Genomic DNA, 17,846 nt, shown 5'->3' with positions numbered 1-17,846 from the left:
ATAAATGTAATTTCAAATATAGTGATTTGTTTTTTAAAGCATAAAATTTATGACCAAAAAATTTTTTATTTATCTTTTCAATTCTTAAAATAGATAAATTTTTTATTACTATTATTATTATAAATGAAAAATTCTTTGTCTTCGAGCAAAAAACAAAACTATTAAAAAGTAATTAAACAATAAATTTAGCGACTCATTCAACAATTAAAATGATGTTTTTAAAGTTTTCTTATCAGAAATAAAGTGAAGATAGAAGGAGAGCGATATGTATGAGTGTAATTAATTTAATAGACTGATAGAAAGATTCGTTTATAGTTAAAAACGTTTGTTAATATTTAACAAATCATTTATTAGAAGCCATTTGTTAATTCTTAAAAAATATTTCTTACTATTTAAAAAGATTTATTAATATTTAATAAATGAACATCAGATTTATTAAATACAAATAAATCATTTTAAATACTAAGAAATATTTGTTTAATACTAAAAAGTGGTCTCTAATAAATCATTTGTTAACTATTAACAAATATTATTTAATACAAATAAATCTTTCTATCAGTATAATAACAATAATCGTGTAGTTTCAAAAAATAATACAATGTAAAACAATGAACATAATTAAGATAAAGTTATTTTTTTTGTTTATAGATTTCGGTTATTCATGTCTATGAAATATCTAATCGAAATAGTGAATAATATAAATACATACGCAATATACCAGCGATAACACGCGTTAATATCCCTAATAAAATATCCCCAGACAAAATATTAACGCACATGATCATACTAAAACATAATTCATAATAATAGGGGAACCTGGGGCACGAAGGCCCCCTGGGGCATGACGGCCCCCCTCAAAAATTAGGTAAAAATTTTTTTTTTAATTTCCCTCAAGTTACGACCTCTGTTATGTTTTTATGATATTTTGGGCCAATATGTGATATGTGGGGCATAATGTACCACTCGAAAAAAAAAATTGTAACGAAAAAAAAATTTTGTTTTTTTTGAATTGTGATAAATTTGTGGTAAAATGATTCAGAAAAAATTTAATTGAACTGAAAAATTTTACAAAAAATTGAGTCATACTGGAGAGAATGCACAGTAAAAAAATTTTCGTAAAATTTAACATAAAATTTTGTGTAGATGTTTTTTTTACATAAAATTTATGTTAATTCTACACAAACGGTTTGTATTGATCAATCCATCCATTTTTTAACACACTCAAGTGTTAATTCAAAGTAAAACTACACTTTTTTAATGTTACTGGCCAACCAACACAAAATTTATGTTAAAGAATTCTTCATATATAGTCACGTATGCCACACAAGATAGACATGTAAATGTGATAGCCTCAACGTCATTTTAATTTGGTGGATTTTGATTTGTGTCATTACGTAAAATACTTAAATGCAGCTAATAAATATACAATTGTAGTGTATAGCAATTAAAAACTAAGTAAATAAAGGGTAATTTATATTAAAACATCCGATAACAGAATTGTAACCTTAAAATTCATTACAAGGTTAATGTCCTTTCTAGTGTGAATCTAGAAGACAGAATAAATTTTAAATTATGAGGAAATAAATAAAATAAGAAAAATTATAAATTTTATGATTATGAATCTAGCAGACATGTTGATTTTTTGACAAATTATTTACAAGTTAAAAATACTTAAAAAATTACACGAATAATTCTTCAAATTTTCTACAAGTGAAATTTTTTTTTTAATTTTTGTAATAATTTTTCATTAAAAAAAAATTGTAAAAATTTTCAGATGTCGGCTAACTTAATTTTCATTTATTTTTTTGAATTAGACAAAAAAATAAATAATTGAAATTAATAAATTATTAGAAAATAAACTTACAGTTTTTTTAATTTTCTACATGTGCATTTTTCCTTTAATTTATTATTTTCAATTGCTCATGTATTTTTTTTAATCACAAAATATATGGATATATTTAAATTATTAGTAAAACTCACATATTTGACAGTTGATCTGAGTAACACAAAGAAAAAGTTACAATCAACACTTTATTTGTGTTATGGATAACATTTAAGTGTGTAGAAATCCGAGAATCAGCCAATGAATGTTTTAACATATTTTTGTGTTACTTTTAACACAGAATTATGTTGATTTCATTAATACAAACAGTATGTGTAGAATTAACATAAATTTTGTGTAAAAAAATCATCTACACAAAATTTTATGTTAAATTTTACGAAAATTTTTTTACTGTGTGGTACACGACAGTTCCTGGCATAACGGCCCCTCTCATTAATTAGGTAAAAATTTTTTTTTCCATTTTCCGTCAAGTTATGACCTTTATGATGTTTTTATGGTATTTCGGGCCAGTCTGTGATACGTGGGGCATAATGGATCACTCGAGAAAAAATGACAAATTTAAAGAATTCATTATTTTAGGCTTTTTCAGGTCAATGAATCAGAATGAATTTAATTAAACTGAAAAATTTAATGAAAAGTTGAATTATATAGCTTATAAAAAATTGAAAACACAAATTTTTGAAATTAAAATAGTAATAATTATATTATTAATTATTGATCACGGTATCCTCTGCACCAGACAGAAAGCTAATCTCAAAAATTTATTTGAATTCCTCCAAGGATGTCTTACTTTACGCAATTCATATTTCTAATTTTGACTAGATAAAAATGAAAAAAAAAAAAAGGGTCTGGTTCAAGATATTACGTATTTTAAAAGCTCAACCTGTGATTTCAATCAATGTAAACTAATGTAACCAATTCATTGTTAAATAACATCGATATTTATTCTTGTACGTGGGTTTAAAACCTCTGAGTGTAATAAAAGAAATTAATTATATTTTTAACTATTATCTATTTGAAACTAATTAACAGCTTAAAAATGAAATTTATAATAATTTTTTAAGACATTAACAAAAATTAAACTTTGAATAAAACATGAAATATAAATGTTCGATGATTAGGAAATCACATTGAGATATTTTACTGAATATACGTATGATCACAGACATATTCGTCAGAATAATCTTTGCCAATACCTGTGCAATAATCATAAGACCATTTATTACAATTTCTACACTGAATCCATGACTCTGAGGACTCTGAGGAAAGTCCATAGCAATAAAGACAATGGCAATCATCATTTTTATATTTTAAATGTTTTTTTTTTCAACGCCGTTTTTTTTTCCCTCGTCGCCGTTTTCTAGGAGGGGAATCTCAAGATTTTGATGGTAATACTTTGAGTAAAAATAAATTTTTTTTTATATGATTTTTTGGGGAGGGGGCCGTCGTGCCCCAGAAAAAAAAATTTTTTTTTCGATTTTTTGCGAAATTTCGACATAGATGGAAATAATTTTTCGAAATAGATGGAAAATAAATAAACTTTATGGTTAAAAGCCACAAAAAGAAAAAATCGGCTTAAGGGAGCCGTGGTGCCCCAGGCTCCTCTTATAAAAACTAGTTCAATTTATTCCCACTTTTAATTTTTTTCGGTAGTCATATTGTTGAGGCAAGAATATAAACCGAAAGTGAAGGCACATACGCAGTCAACTTCTGTGATTTGAAGTATAAAGTTATAAAAAGTAAATAATAATTTTAAAAATGGCAAAAAGCTACAGTTCGATGTTGCTGCTGATTTGCTTGACTTTTTTGGTGATCTTCTCTTCTCCAAAAAATGAAGTCCAAGCTGACTCGTCAATTGGACGCTGCTTTTCGGGACTATTCAATCACGTCAGCAACTGTCTCGACGAGTGCATACGCCGCGGATACAGAGGAGGACACTGCGGAGGCTTTCTGAACTACTTTTGCTGGTGTGACCAATATTTTTGAAACACCATGCTGATCAACGTCACGCGTCTCAAATATTTCTTCTTATTTTTTTTTTTGAGCAACCAACCGTCAAAAATGGAATCAGCAATTCATCGATAATTTACAAGATATTCGATTTATGGAGAAATTATTATAAAAAGTTTAACTATATTATCGCAATATGAATTAATATTACAATTGACACGTGTGCTGTTTATTTACATTGATCTTTTTTTAGTGAATTTATTGTTGTATTTTTTTATCCAACTTGTATGTTGTGATTGCAATAAATAATTTTCAAATCTATGAATATTGAATTATTAATCTTTATTCCCCAATTTAGCTTCATCAATATTTATAATTAAATGTACAAATCAGTCGAATGACTACTATCAAATTTTAAACTATTAAACTGTAAAAAACCCGGAGTGAATCGGGAGTGAATTTCACTCCCATCACTCGGAGTTCCGGAGTGAAGTAATTAATCACTCCGCGTAGGGAGTGAATCCGGAGTTTTTATTTGCGGAGTGATTTTAGAGTGATTTCGAATTTCATTTCGAAAAACATCCGCGTTCGGAGTTTTTAAAATAAATAAAATAAGGATGAATTTTCGTTCTACAAAAAAAAAAAATCTCAAAATTAATCTTTATATATATATATATATTTCTTCTGTGCGTGTGTTTGTCACTGAACTCCTCCTAAACGGCTGGACCGATTTCAATGAAATTTTTTGTGTGTCTTCCGGTGGATTCCAGAATGGTTTAGATTCACAATTCAGTCCACGGGAAAATGTTTATTTAATAGATTTTTTATTAATAAAATGTTGTTGACCTTGACTACCCACATGCACTTTTCATATATTTTATAAATATCATATATATAAGATATATGAAAAAATTCATGTGGGTACTCGAATGAAAGGTCTCGATGAGTATAAAATCATAATGGACATATTTATGAAAATATTAATAATTAACGAATGATAATATATTTTGTTAACTAATAATGTTTTTAACGATATAAGCTCATTCCGATGTTATACTCGTTAAGAGCTTTTATTTGAGTACCCACATAAATTTTTGATATATTTTTCTTATACAGAGTGTCCCAGAAGTAACGGACGCCATTGTAGCATCTGATAAACAAAATAATTCTGAGACGAAAAGTGCTTAGCCATTTTTTAATCAGACGCATAGATAATTAATTATTAATTAAAATAACATCCTTTTATGCGTTAGAGAGGGAGCGCTAGTGTCAAGTCAAGTGCATTCCAACGAAGACGCTTGCACGTGTGAATGTGTAAGTAAATATGTGTGACTACGTTAGCTATAGAAACTAGTTAGTCATACAGTTAGTTGTGTCTTTGTTTGGCACATACTTTACTGGACACTGGCGCTCTCTCTCTAACAAATAAAGAGACGTTATTTTTAATTAATAATTAATTATATATGCGGTTAATTGAAAAATGGCTAAGGAGTTTTCGTCTCAGAATTATTTTTTTCATCAGATGCTACAATGGCATCCGTGACTTTTGGGACACCCTGTATACATTAGGGTGGGTCAAAAAAATCGATTATTTTTTTTTTAACTTCTAATATTGAAAAGTTGGTTCTCAGGCACATCTAGAAAATGCTCACTAAATTTGAGCTCTTAATATTGATAGAAAGCTTATCCTCATCACAGTTTTATATGTTTTGTTAGTCTCTTATAAAAAAGATCATATCTAACTATTGATCAATTTTTTAATCAAATCCTTATACATTTTTTTGTAGAAAATTGAATGATCTACAAAAAAGATCTGATATGTGTAAGCGATTACATTAACCATTTCAAAGATATCTGAGATCAAAGTTTAAAAAATGTAATGTGGTAGGAAATTAAAAAAAAAAAAATTAGGGAAACGGTTGACCCTAAAGGCCATCCCTGCAACTTCCCGCTAATTCCGTTAATACCTGGGCGCTTAAAATTGCACCTACGAAGTTTTTGAGCTCTTTGAGCTCAAAAATACAATCTATGTGTTGTTTTGAGCTCTCCAAGCTCAAAAAGATACCTTCTCTATGCTTTTGAGTTCTTTGAGCTCAAAAGTCTGATAAAAGTTTCATAGAACACTATTTTTTTAATTTTCAAACCACAATAACTTTTGAATGAATGAACCGATTTGTACGCGGTTGGCGTACAAATCGGTTTTGGAAAAAAAAAATATAAATAATTTTTAATTGAAAATAAAAATAATTTGAATTTATTGAAAAATTAAGATACGATAGTATTAGAAGTTTGACAGTTAAATAAAAGGATCTGTTAAACCAAAAGAAATATAAAATACAAAAAATTTGACAAAATTTTTTGATAAACTTGATAGTTTCGTCAAAAAATTAAAAAATATTATAAATTATATTTTAAAGTTGAATAACTTCAAAACGCGTTGGTTTATCGAAAAATTCTTAGATAGCTTTTTTGTAGAGCGTTCAATTTTACACAAGAAAAAGATTTAGTCTAGCTTTTTAGATAAACGATTAAAGAGTTATAAAATTCTAAACTCAAAAAAACAAGCTTTCCCATGTTAATCATACGGGAAATTGAAATTTACCATGCGGGACATTTTAATATTAATATTAAGGGCTGTAACTTTCACAGGATTTTTTTTTCATCAATTCCAACAATATTTTCGATATATTTAAGAAAAAAAAAAAAATAGTCGATTTTTTTGAATCAGTCTAATATATATATATCGTATTATATATATATTTTTTTTTTGACAATTTTTAATTATAATTAATTTATAAAAAGCAATAAATAAAAACATTATAATAATAATTAAAATGAAATATTATTGAAAATAATAAATTAAATTTTTAATAATTAAATATAAAAAGGTCTTATAAAAATATTTTCTTTACAAAAATTTATTTATTTCTAAATTCATTTATTTTGGGAGTGAATGCGGAGTGAATTTTATTATTAATAAAAATTAACTCCTTCGCGGAGTAAATATCACTCCCGCTGGGAGTGAATCAATTAAAAATCATTCACTCTTCATTTACTCCGCGTTCACGCCGCAAATTTTTTAGAGTGTAAATAATCTTTTGTTTGTGAACAAAAAACAATACTATTAAAAAGTAATCAAATAATAAATTTAACGGTTCATTTGACAAATAAAATGATGTTTTTAAAGTTTTCTTATCAGAAATAAAGTGATGATAGAAAGAGAGTGATATGTATGAGTGTAATTAATTTAAAAATAACAATAATCGTGTAATTTAAAAAAAAAAAAAAAGACCATTCGGCAGCCGAAATGGAAGTAGATTTCATCATGAATATGATAACAATAAATTCACTGAAAAAAGATCAACGTAAATAAACAGCACACGTGTCAATTGTATTATTAATTCATATTGCAATAATATCGTTAAACTTTTTATAATAATTTCTCCATAAATTGAATATCTTGTAAATTATCAATGAATTGCTGATTCCATTTTTGACGATTGGTTGCTCAAATAAAAAAATAAGAAGAATTATTTGAGACGCGTGACGTTGATCATTCAGGATGGTGTTTCAAAAATTATTATTCACACCAGCAAACGTTGTTCAGAAAGCTTCCGCAGTGTCCTCCTCTGTATCCACGGCATTTGCACTCGTCGAGACAGTTTTTAACGTAATTATCTGTTGCCCCAAAGCAGCGTCCAATTGACACGTCGTACATACAGTCGGAAAATGCATATCGTTCAAAAGTTTATATATGTATGTATACATACATATATAAACTTTTGAACAACATGCATTTTCCGACTCAGCTCGACGAGTATAGTCGAAATACAGCAAAATTTTTTAAAAGTTCCGTCATGAGGACCAATACAATAGTTAGATTTCTATGAAATCTACTAAAAATAATAATCAAGACTACTTAACTGCGTCGCGGCCTTCGGTGTATCAAAATAAATAACAAAACAATGAATATAATTACGATAAAGTTATTTTTTTTTATGTTTATAGATTTCGGTTATTCATGTCTATGAAATATCTAATCGAAATAGTGAATAATATTAATATATACGCAATATACCAGCGATGACACGCGTTAATATCGCTAATAAAATATCCCCGCGATAAAATACCCCTAGACAAAATATTAACGCACGTAATCATACCAAAAATAATTCATAATAATAATAGAAACTAGTTCAATTTTTTCCCACTTTTAATTTTTTGCGGGAGCCATATTGTTGAGGCAAGTATATAAACCGGAAGTAAATGGCACATACGCAGTCAACTTCTGTGATTTGAAGTATAAAGTTATAAAAAGTAAATAATAATTTTAAAAATGGCAAAAAGCTACAGTTCGATGTTGCTGCTGATTTGCTTGACTTTTTTGGTGATCGTCTCTTCTCAAGAAAATGAAGACCAAGCTACGTCGATGATTGGAGCCTGCGTTTATGAACCGTTAAGTCGCCACTGTAGCAGAGAATGCGAACGCCTCGGATTCACTAGAGGAAGCTGCACAGGCTTTCTGATTTTCTATTGCTGGTGTGAAATAGTATATTACACACCTAGGGAAGTAAAGTAAGAAATGTCTCAGATCACATGTAATTGTCGGCCGAGGCGAAGCCGAGGTTGACAAACATGTGATCTGAGGCTTTCTTATTTACTTCCCGTGGAGTGTATACTATTTTTTTGCTCGACGAAGGCAGAAAGTGACACTTTCGTTTAGCGCAGCGGGCCGAAAGTTGACGCTTTCTGCCCGTCGAGCAAAAAAATAGTTTTGAAACACCATCCTGATTGATCAACGTCACGCGTTAATTTACAAGATATTCAATTTATGGAGAAATTATTATAAAAAGTTTAACTATATTATTGCAATATGAATTACTAATACAATTGACACGTGTGCTGTTTATTTACGTTGATCTTTTTTCAGTGAATTTATTGTTGTATTTTTTTATCCAACTTGTATGTTGTGATTGCAATAAATAATTTTCAAATCTATGAATATTGAATTATTAATATTTTTTCCCCAAATTAGCTTCATCAATATTTATAACTAAACGTACAAATCAGTCGAATGACTACTATCAAATTTTAAACTATTAATACTTGTTGATTTATCAAAAATAATTATTTCTTATTATAAATTGAATTTATATATAAATATCAATTTATCATTTGTACTTATCTTCTGTAAGCACTAAAAGAAACTTATTATTAAATTTTGTGAATTTTATATACAAAAAAACAATAGACGGAAAAAGTTGATTTTATTAAAAACAAAAAATTGAATAGTTTTGGAATTGAGTAAAATTTAGTTAAAACAAAAACAATTTCTCGGTTAAAAAATTTTTGCTTGATTTAAAATGGTCTAACGCTTAAAAATAATTTTTTTTCTATCAGCTTAATTTTTTCTTATAAAAAAAAGTTTTGACAAAAAAATATTTTGATCCTATAACAAAATTATTAAAGTTATATTATATAAATGTAATTTCAAATATATAATTTTTTATTTATCTTTTCAATTCTTAAAATAGATAAATTTTTTATTACTATTATTATTAATATAAATGAAAAATTCTTTGTCTTCGAGCAAAAACCAAAACTATTAAAAAGTAATTAAACAATAAATTTATCGGCTTATTCGACAATTAAAATTATGTTTTTAAAGTTTTATTATGAGAAACAAACTGAAGATAAGAAGACAGCGATGTGTATGAGTGTAATTAATTTAATAATAACAATAATCCTGTGATTTAAAAAAATAATAATCAAGACTACTAAACTGCGTTGTGGCCTTCAGCGTATCAAAATAAATAACAAATTGGCAGCTCTGAGGATAAACAATGATTATAATTACAATAAAATTACTTTTAGTGTTTATATATTTCGGCCATTTATATCTTTAAGGTCTCTGATCGAAAAAGTGAATTATATGAATATATACGCAGCGAATAAATACCAGCGATGTCACCTTCATATTAACTTGTAGTTTATAATAATAATAGAAAATAGATTAATTTTTCCTCACTTCTAATTTTTTCCGGTAGCCATATTGTTGAGGCAAGTATATAAACCGACAATAAGAGCATTTCGGCAGTCATATTCTGTGTTTTGAAGCATAAAGTTATAAAAAGTAAATAATAATTTAAAAAATGGTGAAAAGCTCCATTTCAATATTGCTGCTGGTTTGCTTGACTTTTTTGGTGATCGTCTCTTCTCCAAAAAATGAAGTCCAAGCTGACGTGTTAACAGGAATCTGCATTTTTAATGGAGTTTTAGACCCCGTAAAATGTAACACTACTTGCAATATCCTCGGGTTCACAGGAGGATACTGTAAGAAATCGATAAGCTTATTGAAAAACATGTGCTGGTGTAAAACATAATTTTTGAAGCACTATCCTGATCGATCAACGTCACACGTCTCAAATATTTCTTCTTATTGTTTTATTTTTTGAGTATTAATTGTAATCATAAAAATTGTCCAGAAGGCGCTGAAAGTTGGTGCGCTTATCGCCGCGCGGAAGCTGAAGGAATCACTAGTACATTTAAACACGATTACCTCCCACTGGATCCAGAAGTACAAAAAGCTATAAAACCTATTTATGAAGACTTATCTCGACATGAATTGCTTGATAGATGTAAAGGTAACAATACTCAAAACAACAATGAAAGCTACAACGGTTTACTTTGGCACTTTTCACGCAAGCATCTTCATAATGGCTTCAAAACTATTGAATTGTCAAATAATTTCGCAACTGCAATATTTAATGACGGTTATTCGTCAATTTTGAAGATGTTCAATCTAATGGGAGTGATAGTTGGACCTGCAGCAAGAGATTTTGCGGCTCTTAAGGACAACACGAGAATACGAATCGCTGATCATCGCCAAAGGGCTTCTTCAAAAGAAGGTCGATCCTCTCGAAGAAAAGCTTCTTCAGCTGAACAAGCCCTTTTCGAAGAAGAGGAAGGTGAATTATCTGGCCCTGGAATAGCAGATTAGCTGTAAGTATGATTTTAAACCACTTATAACAGTGAAAACGATCATTTTATCTTTAAACGCGTTTTTCTCGAAACAGCATTTTCCGAATTTGCTGCAGTGATTACTCAAAAACAAATGATCCGATCACTATCGAATTTTTACATGTTCTATATATAGTTCTCCGTACAATGACCTATCGATTTTTTGATCTGATCAAAAATCGAATTTTGGCAGGCCAAAAACGACCAAAATTTTGGGTAAAATTCGTCTATTTTTTTTAAAACGCCGCCATATTGTCAATTTTTGATTTTTTTTTATCGTAGGTCATTGTACAGACAATTTTATCTAGTTTAACGAGAATTTTTTTTTTTTAGATTTCATCCACGGAGAAGGCCGGAATCACTGCAGCAGTGAAGGACCTTTTTTTTTTCGCGCCGTTGGAGATCGACGATAACTTAAAAAATATTTAATTTTTTTCTTCAAAAATTTCACTATAAATTCTTAAAACATGTATAAATATATTCTTAAAATTTTGAAATAATTGATAAAGTATTTTCTTTGATAAAAATTCCCAAAAATCACCTTTTTTTTAGGCCGTTACACTAGTTGTGCCCTTTAACCAATCGTCAAAGATGGAATCAGCAATTCATTGATTATTTACAAGATATTCAATTTATGAATAAATTATTATAAAAATTTTAACTATATCATTACAATATAAATTAATAATACAATTGACATTTGTGCTGTTTATTTACGTTGATCTTTTTTCTCCAACTTGTATGTTGTGATTTCAATAAAAAATTTTCAGATTTATGAATATTGAATTATTAATCTTTTTTTCGAATTTAGCTTCATAAATATTTATAATTAAATGTACAAATCAGTCGAATGACTACTATCAAATGTTAAACTATTAATACTTGTTGATTTATCAAAAATAGTTACTCTCATTATTAATTGAATTTATATATTAATATAAATTTATAATTTATAGTTTCTTTTCTGTAAACACTGAAAAAATACTTGACTCAATTGAAATATTCTTGATTTAAGAACAAAATTACTATTAAATTAAGAGAATTTTAACTTTCGATTAAAAAATTTCCTGTCTTGAAGTTCATTTTTTTCACGGAGAGAAAAGAATTGATCTTATTCCTATGTAGAATGGTAACCATTACTATATTACATAGTAACGGAAATTTTTGTGAGAACCCTGTGTAAATTTGCTGATAAAAATCTTAGAAATTGTGATAAAAATATGAACAATCGAGTGATTGTTCGGAATGAGTACATACTGTTAAAAATTTCTATTGTAATTTTACAAGAAATGTATTGAAAGCTAATAGGCAAAACATTTATTTAAAATTACAACCGGGTATAGTAATATTACAAAACATATATAGCTCTGTGAGGTTACTAATTTTACAAAACGGTTTTGTAATTCTACAAATACTTTTAGATCAGCTAAGTTTGTAAAATTACAATACTTTCCTTGAATTTTATTTGAATTGAAATAATAAAAAAGAAAAATTTGATTTAATATTTGTTGTCATTTTATTTCTATGAAGCGCTGACTAGATTTTGCATCTCACGTAGACCTAATTTTTACAACGCAGATGATATAAAGTGAATATTTACCCTAACTAAGAATCGAACGTGAGCCGCACGCTTGCCAGACCGATACTTAACGCCCTACGCCGTATGACCGACAGGTGGTTGAACATCTCATTATTCTTATAAACTAATCCTATGTGGTGATTGAGCATTACGGCTTATTATTTTTTATTTACATTATTTGTGTTATTTAATGCTGTTTATTAATGGAAAGTAACTAGCTTACATTATTTATAATTCATTGAATATTATAAAAATTAAAGTCTAACACATACTCATTTAGATATATCGATTTCGACAAGATCATTTGAGTGTAATATTAAAATTTATAAAAGATAAATGATGCCTCGAATTTATTATTACAAATAAACAACTATAGACTAAAAATTAGTAAAAATAAATATAAAGAACATTGTTGTTTTTTGATACATCAGTCTGATGTTTTTAAAACTGAAAAGTATTGTTTTTAAAATTGGAAAACAGTGAAGTAGAATTACAATTCGTGTAATATAATTAAAATTGTCTGGTAACATTACAATGCACTGTGTAATTTTAAAATGAAAATTGTAAAAATAAAGAAAAGCTTTTTAAATTTTTTATGAGATTATTGTAATATAAATTACAATATTTTTTTGTGATTTTACATACAACTATGCCGAATCAGATCACAAATAATGTTTGCAATATTAAAAAGCTTTTTCTTAAAAATTGACAAACGGTTCTGTAATATTACAATGCGTGTTAGGTTTATACATGAAGATTGTAAAATTACAATACATCTTAGTAAATTTCCTGACAGGTGTTGGAAAATTACATGAATTGTATTTTATTTCGCATTGCTATACACTGATTTGTAATCTACAGATTCGGTAGAATCTGGCGCCAAGTTCCGTTCAAATCTGCTGTAAACGGAGCGCCAGACTACCGACTATGTTTACTGTAAGCAGAACGGTATTTTGAGGTTGCAAAATTTTATTTAATTCTACGGTACTTTTTTTTCCTAAATTGTATATTATAACAGTAATTCATACTTTATTTGACTGTTATTAATTAATTATATTCACTTATAACAATTAATCTACTTAAAATTATTAAATTTAATCGGCACAAACTATAGCAACGCAAAAATTTCGATCCTGACTTTTTTTTGATGAGCAAAGTGATCTGCCACAGACTAAATAATTCGAGAATGCATAGTAATCCTTCATTAGATGGGAAACTATAGTTAAAAAAAGATATTTCACAGCTTGTATCTACACCCGCCAGGGTGCATTGGAATTATTTTTACATAAACTGTAGTTTCAAGGGGATAGTTTCCTATAAAAAATGCAACCAACGCGAGATTTAAGTTGGTACCAATTGTAAATTTTTATTATAATTACAAAAAATACTAAAATCCGAACAAAAACAGTTTCACTGTAAAAAATCGCGCCAAGTCCACGTTCATAAGACTATTAAGAAAAAAAAATTTGTTTTTTTCTTTACAAAAATATATAAAATAAAAAAATAAAAAAATCCAAGTAACCGATATGATTGCTAATGATTTTTGGAAATTAAAAAAAGTTTTGTTATAAATTTAAAAATTAAGAAAAAAATTTTGGAACGTACTTGGTGTGCGTCATTGTGTATTTCAATTTTTTACAGTCCTAGTAAATAGATTTTACGAATTTCATTAAAAGTAAAATATTCTGCAACCGCGCACACTAAATACGTTCCAAAATTTTTTTCTTAATTTTTAAATTTATAACAAAACTTTTTTTAATTTCCAAAAATCATAAACAATCATATCGGTTACTTGGATTTTTTTATTTTTTTATTTTATATATTTTTGTAAAGAAAAAAGCAAATTTTTTTTTCTTAATAGTCTTATGAACGTGGACTTGGCGCGATTTTTTTACAGTGAAACTGTTTTTGTTCGGATTTTACTTATTATTTGTTTTGTAATATGATTGTAATTTTACAAAAATTTTTAACAATGTATTTGATGCGGAATTTAATTCTAAAAATAATATTGTTGTTTTTTTATTTTTTTTTTTATAAGAATTTCAATTTGTTATTAACAATAAACAAACAAAATAAAAAATTTTAGTTTTTCGTAAATACTTCAATAACTATAAGTGATATCAAAAATTAGAAAAAAAGATCCTTAAAGAGGTACTGCGGCAAATAAAGACACCAATAGCTTATGGCTATTGGTTTCTCACGCACTAGTGCTGTCTCTCTTTACAGACCATCGTTCACTTACTTCCACTCAAGTAAAATATCGAAACTCGCTAACTTCAAACATTTTTTATAAAAAAATGAATACCGCTCGTTTATGTTATTTTTGATAAAAAATACTTGTTATAACTTCAATTAAATATTCTCAGTTTTTAAAAAAATTCCTAAGAAAAGTATGGTTGTTATTCAATAATATGTTCACTCTAACTACGGTCAGGATAGGGAATACATGTTAGGTGTACGATTTTTAATTGCTAATATTTCGAAAATTAACACCACAAGGACTATTAAAAAAAATTTATTCGTATAGAGGACATTTAGAAGTACGGGTATTCAAAAATTGAAGAATATTGTAAGAAAAGTGATTTTGCACAGTACCTCCTTAAAGAGGAGGAAATTTCTGAAATAAAGTCTTGATTCCCGGAACTCTAACTTCAAAAACAATGATTTTTATTTAATGTTGAAAATCGGGTTCCGCGCGACTTTTGTCACACGGCTGCGCCGTTGCTAAAATACGACAGCAGTTATGCAGATTTTTATCAGCAAATTTACTCAGGATTCTCACAAAAATTTCCGTTACTATGTAACATAGTAATGGTTACCATTCTACATAGAAATAAGATTTATTCTTTTCTCTCCGTTATAGATTAAGAAATTCTATAACTTCAATAAATAATATATTATCTTCGTTAAATACTTATAATCTTATTAGAACATGAAATTTTATCTATTATTTTACAAAATTCCTCGGATTCTTAATAAAAATTTTTCTAAAATTTTATAAAATTTTTTAAGATGTTACAAAATTTTACAAGCTTTAACAAAAATTTTTTTATAATTCTCGGCTGAAAAAATTCGATTGTATTGATCAAAAATACCATCTTTTATACCAAAATAGTAATTCCACGTTCAAAAAAAAATTTCCAATATCGATGACAATGATGATGATTATTTTTTGGTTAATAACCGAGCGAAAGCACGTGACGACAATGCCTGACTAAAGACTTGGCAGTTTACCTATCATCCACTGTAGGCAAACGCGTGTGTGTGTGCGTAGCGCGTGCCAGAGGATAGTGGCCCCTCGAGTCGAAAGCAGGGCAAGGGTGGAAGCAGCCTCCGCTTGTTTACAGGCTGGTGTTGGTGGTGTTGGCGTTGGTGATCACCGAAAGGGGAAAAACGAGTACCGGTAGCCGCGACTGCGCCCCAGCCCCAGAATGCCAAGCTTACCACGCGCAGTTAGCATCAGAGAAACGAAGATAGCCGAGCGGGGTAGCAGCCAAATAGTGGGGTAGCTGAGACGAAGCTATCCCTTAAGCTTCCAGCGAGAGGGAGCTCGCGAATTGGTAGTATCTCAGGGGGAAGGGGTGATCAACGGCGAACTGTGCGCTTGCTCGGTGCGCCGGCCGGGTTATCTGTGAGGGTCGCCACTCCCGAGCGCGGCGTAGCGCGGGTGCGACCGTCCGAGAGATGTCCAGTGGAAGGATCAAAGTGAAGAGGAGCGACCGGCAGACCGGCGGCGCCAAACAGGCTCCGAATTCATAGGAGAGGACCCTAAAGCGGCCCTAAATAGATTCGGGTCCTGGTTTATCATATTCCTACTACGCACCTTCCTACTTCCGGTCCTGTTGATCCCGTTGTTTATCGTTACATTCCCGGTGTTACGTTTCCCCGGTTCACAAGAGCAACGTTGTTCTCCGAACAAGATCAACGTTGTCGTCAAGAGAAATCCGACGACGACACAATCAGCATAGCAGCACCAGCAATAACATCTCCTACAAAACAGTGACTGTTTGCTGCAAACCTTTCTAAAGTGTGTGACATTTTTAAATTGTCATTTGTTAAATTGTGAGACACAAGTGTCCCATGGATTATTGATGATCATGATTATTGGTTGAAGGTGCATGGTGCGTGTTACGTTCTAAAAGTGTTGGTTAGTTAATGATTGACTGGCTGCACAGTTTTTGGTGATTCTTCTTAGCAGTTTTTAATAAATAAACAGTAGCTCTGGCAATATTCTTTAAGTGGCCAACTTCCCGCGGGAGGGAAGTGGGCATCCTTCCGAATTCAACGACGTTCACTGGGAAAAACTTGCCCCGAAATAGCCCAGAGACTATTAGCTGCGATAAAGCTTGTGATCAATCTGGTGATTTGGAAAAAAACGGTGACAGAATTAGAGATAGAGCTGGAGGAGGAAGAGGAGGAGAATGAACGTTGATGGGATAGTTAGGGACCCGTTTGAGTGCTTTACAGGTGTTTAATTGAGCCAACCTGATCATCAGGGGCTTTTAAACACGTATTTATTACATATTAACAAGGTGCAGAGAGTCTCTGAGCGAGTAACTATGAAGTCTTATGCACCAACGGCGACGACCTCGTGGAGGAGTCTCACGCTTCTAGTAATCACCGCTGCTCTTCTACCCACGTTACATCACTCGCTCTTCGTGCAAGCCGCGTAAGTAACTAGAATTAATTTATATCAGACACTAACACAACTAGCTTTATTGTTTATGACAAGTTCAGTGAGTCATGTGTTTTGTTGTTGAGACACGTTGACAGCCGCCTGTTGTTGGTGTTGGCGGTTAAATAGTTTGCCAGATATTGTTTGAGCGTAAGGAGTTATTTAGCAAAGTTATTCTGTCGGAGAAGGAGGAGAACTCCAGTAATTGACGGTAGTTGGTGATAAATGTTGCTTGCATATCATTCGGTAAAGTTTTCTCTTAAGTTAGGAGAATCAAAGATAGGCAATGGTGCAATGGTGAAAGGGTAATGCTTTCGGCAAACTTAGCTAATCCTCTTGACTGACTTTAGACAAATATGTTAGACTGTTCAGTCATTGTGGACAAACGTCCTCAAAGCTAATCTCCTGGTTTGAAAGTTCGACTGTCGACTATCAACTGGACGTTTGATAGGCTAATCCCTTCGACTAAACTAAACTAAGCTAAACTCTAAACGTTGAATTTGGCCATGCATATTCCTATTGATATAAATTATATACAGAGAGATGGTTTATGCATGTATAATTATAGGGAGCTTACACGTGGAGCTAGCTGCCCTTTGAGTAATATGTGCTTTTGCGGTTCCCAGTGGTGTCAATGATCCCACCACTAACTCACGCAACTAAAGGGTCCTTTGCCTGCAGATTGATTGACGTGGATACGCTATACCATGTACCATCAACGTCCTACTCTTATCCCATTAACTAATTGCCGTCCCATTATCACCTGGACAAATACCATT

At 29.9% G+C, this 17,846-nt stretch overlaps 1 protein-coding gene across 16 annotated transcripts in view; it reads left to right on the top strand.

Moving 5' to 3' along the window:
* Window positions 1-16,018: 16,018 nt before the first annotated feature.
* The window catches only part of LOC123266811 (gamma-aminobutyric acid receptor subunit beta), a 162,689-nt gene continuing 160,861 nt past the window's right edge, over window positions 16,019-17,846 (top strand). For 5 of the 16 annotated variants that reach the window (XM_044731245.1, XM_044731236.1, XM_044731240.1 and 2 more), the window contains exon 1: window positions 16,022-17,061. In XM_044731245.1, the coding sequence (XP_044587180.1) occupies window positions 16,952-17,061 (110 nt within the window). In that variant the 5' untranslated portion in view covers window positions 16,022-16,951. Of the gene's footprint in view, window positions 17,062-17,846 lie in introns of all 16 variants that reach the window. The other 11 variants (XM_044731244.1, XM_044731238.1, XM_044731242.1 and 8 more) reach the window with 5 other exon arrangements.

This window comes from Cotesia glomerata, linkage group LG6, assembly GCF_020080835.1.
Source record: "Cotesia glomerata isolate CgM1 linkage group LG6, MPM_Cglom_v2.3, whole genome shotgun sequence".
NCBI lineage: Eukaryota > Metazoa > Arthropoda > Insecta > Hymenoptera > Braconidae > Cotesia > Cotesia glomerata.
Note: the sequence above shows the minus strand (reverse complement) of the source record. Positions and strands in the feature narration are given on the sequence as shown.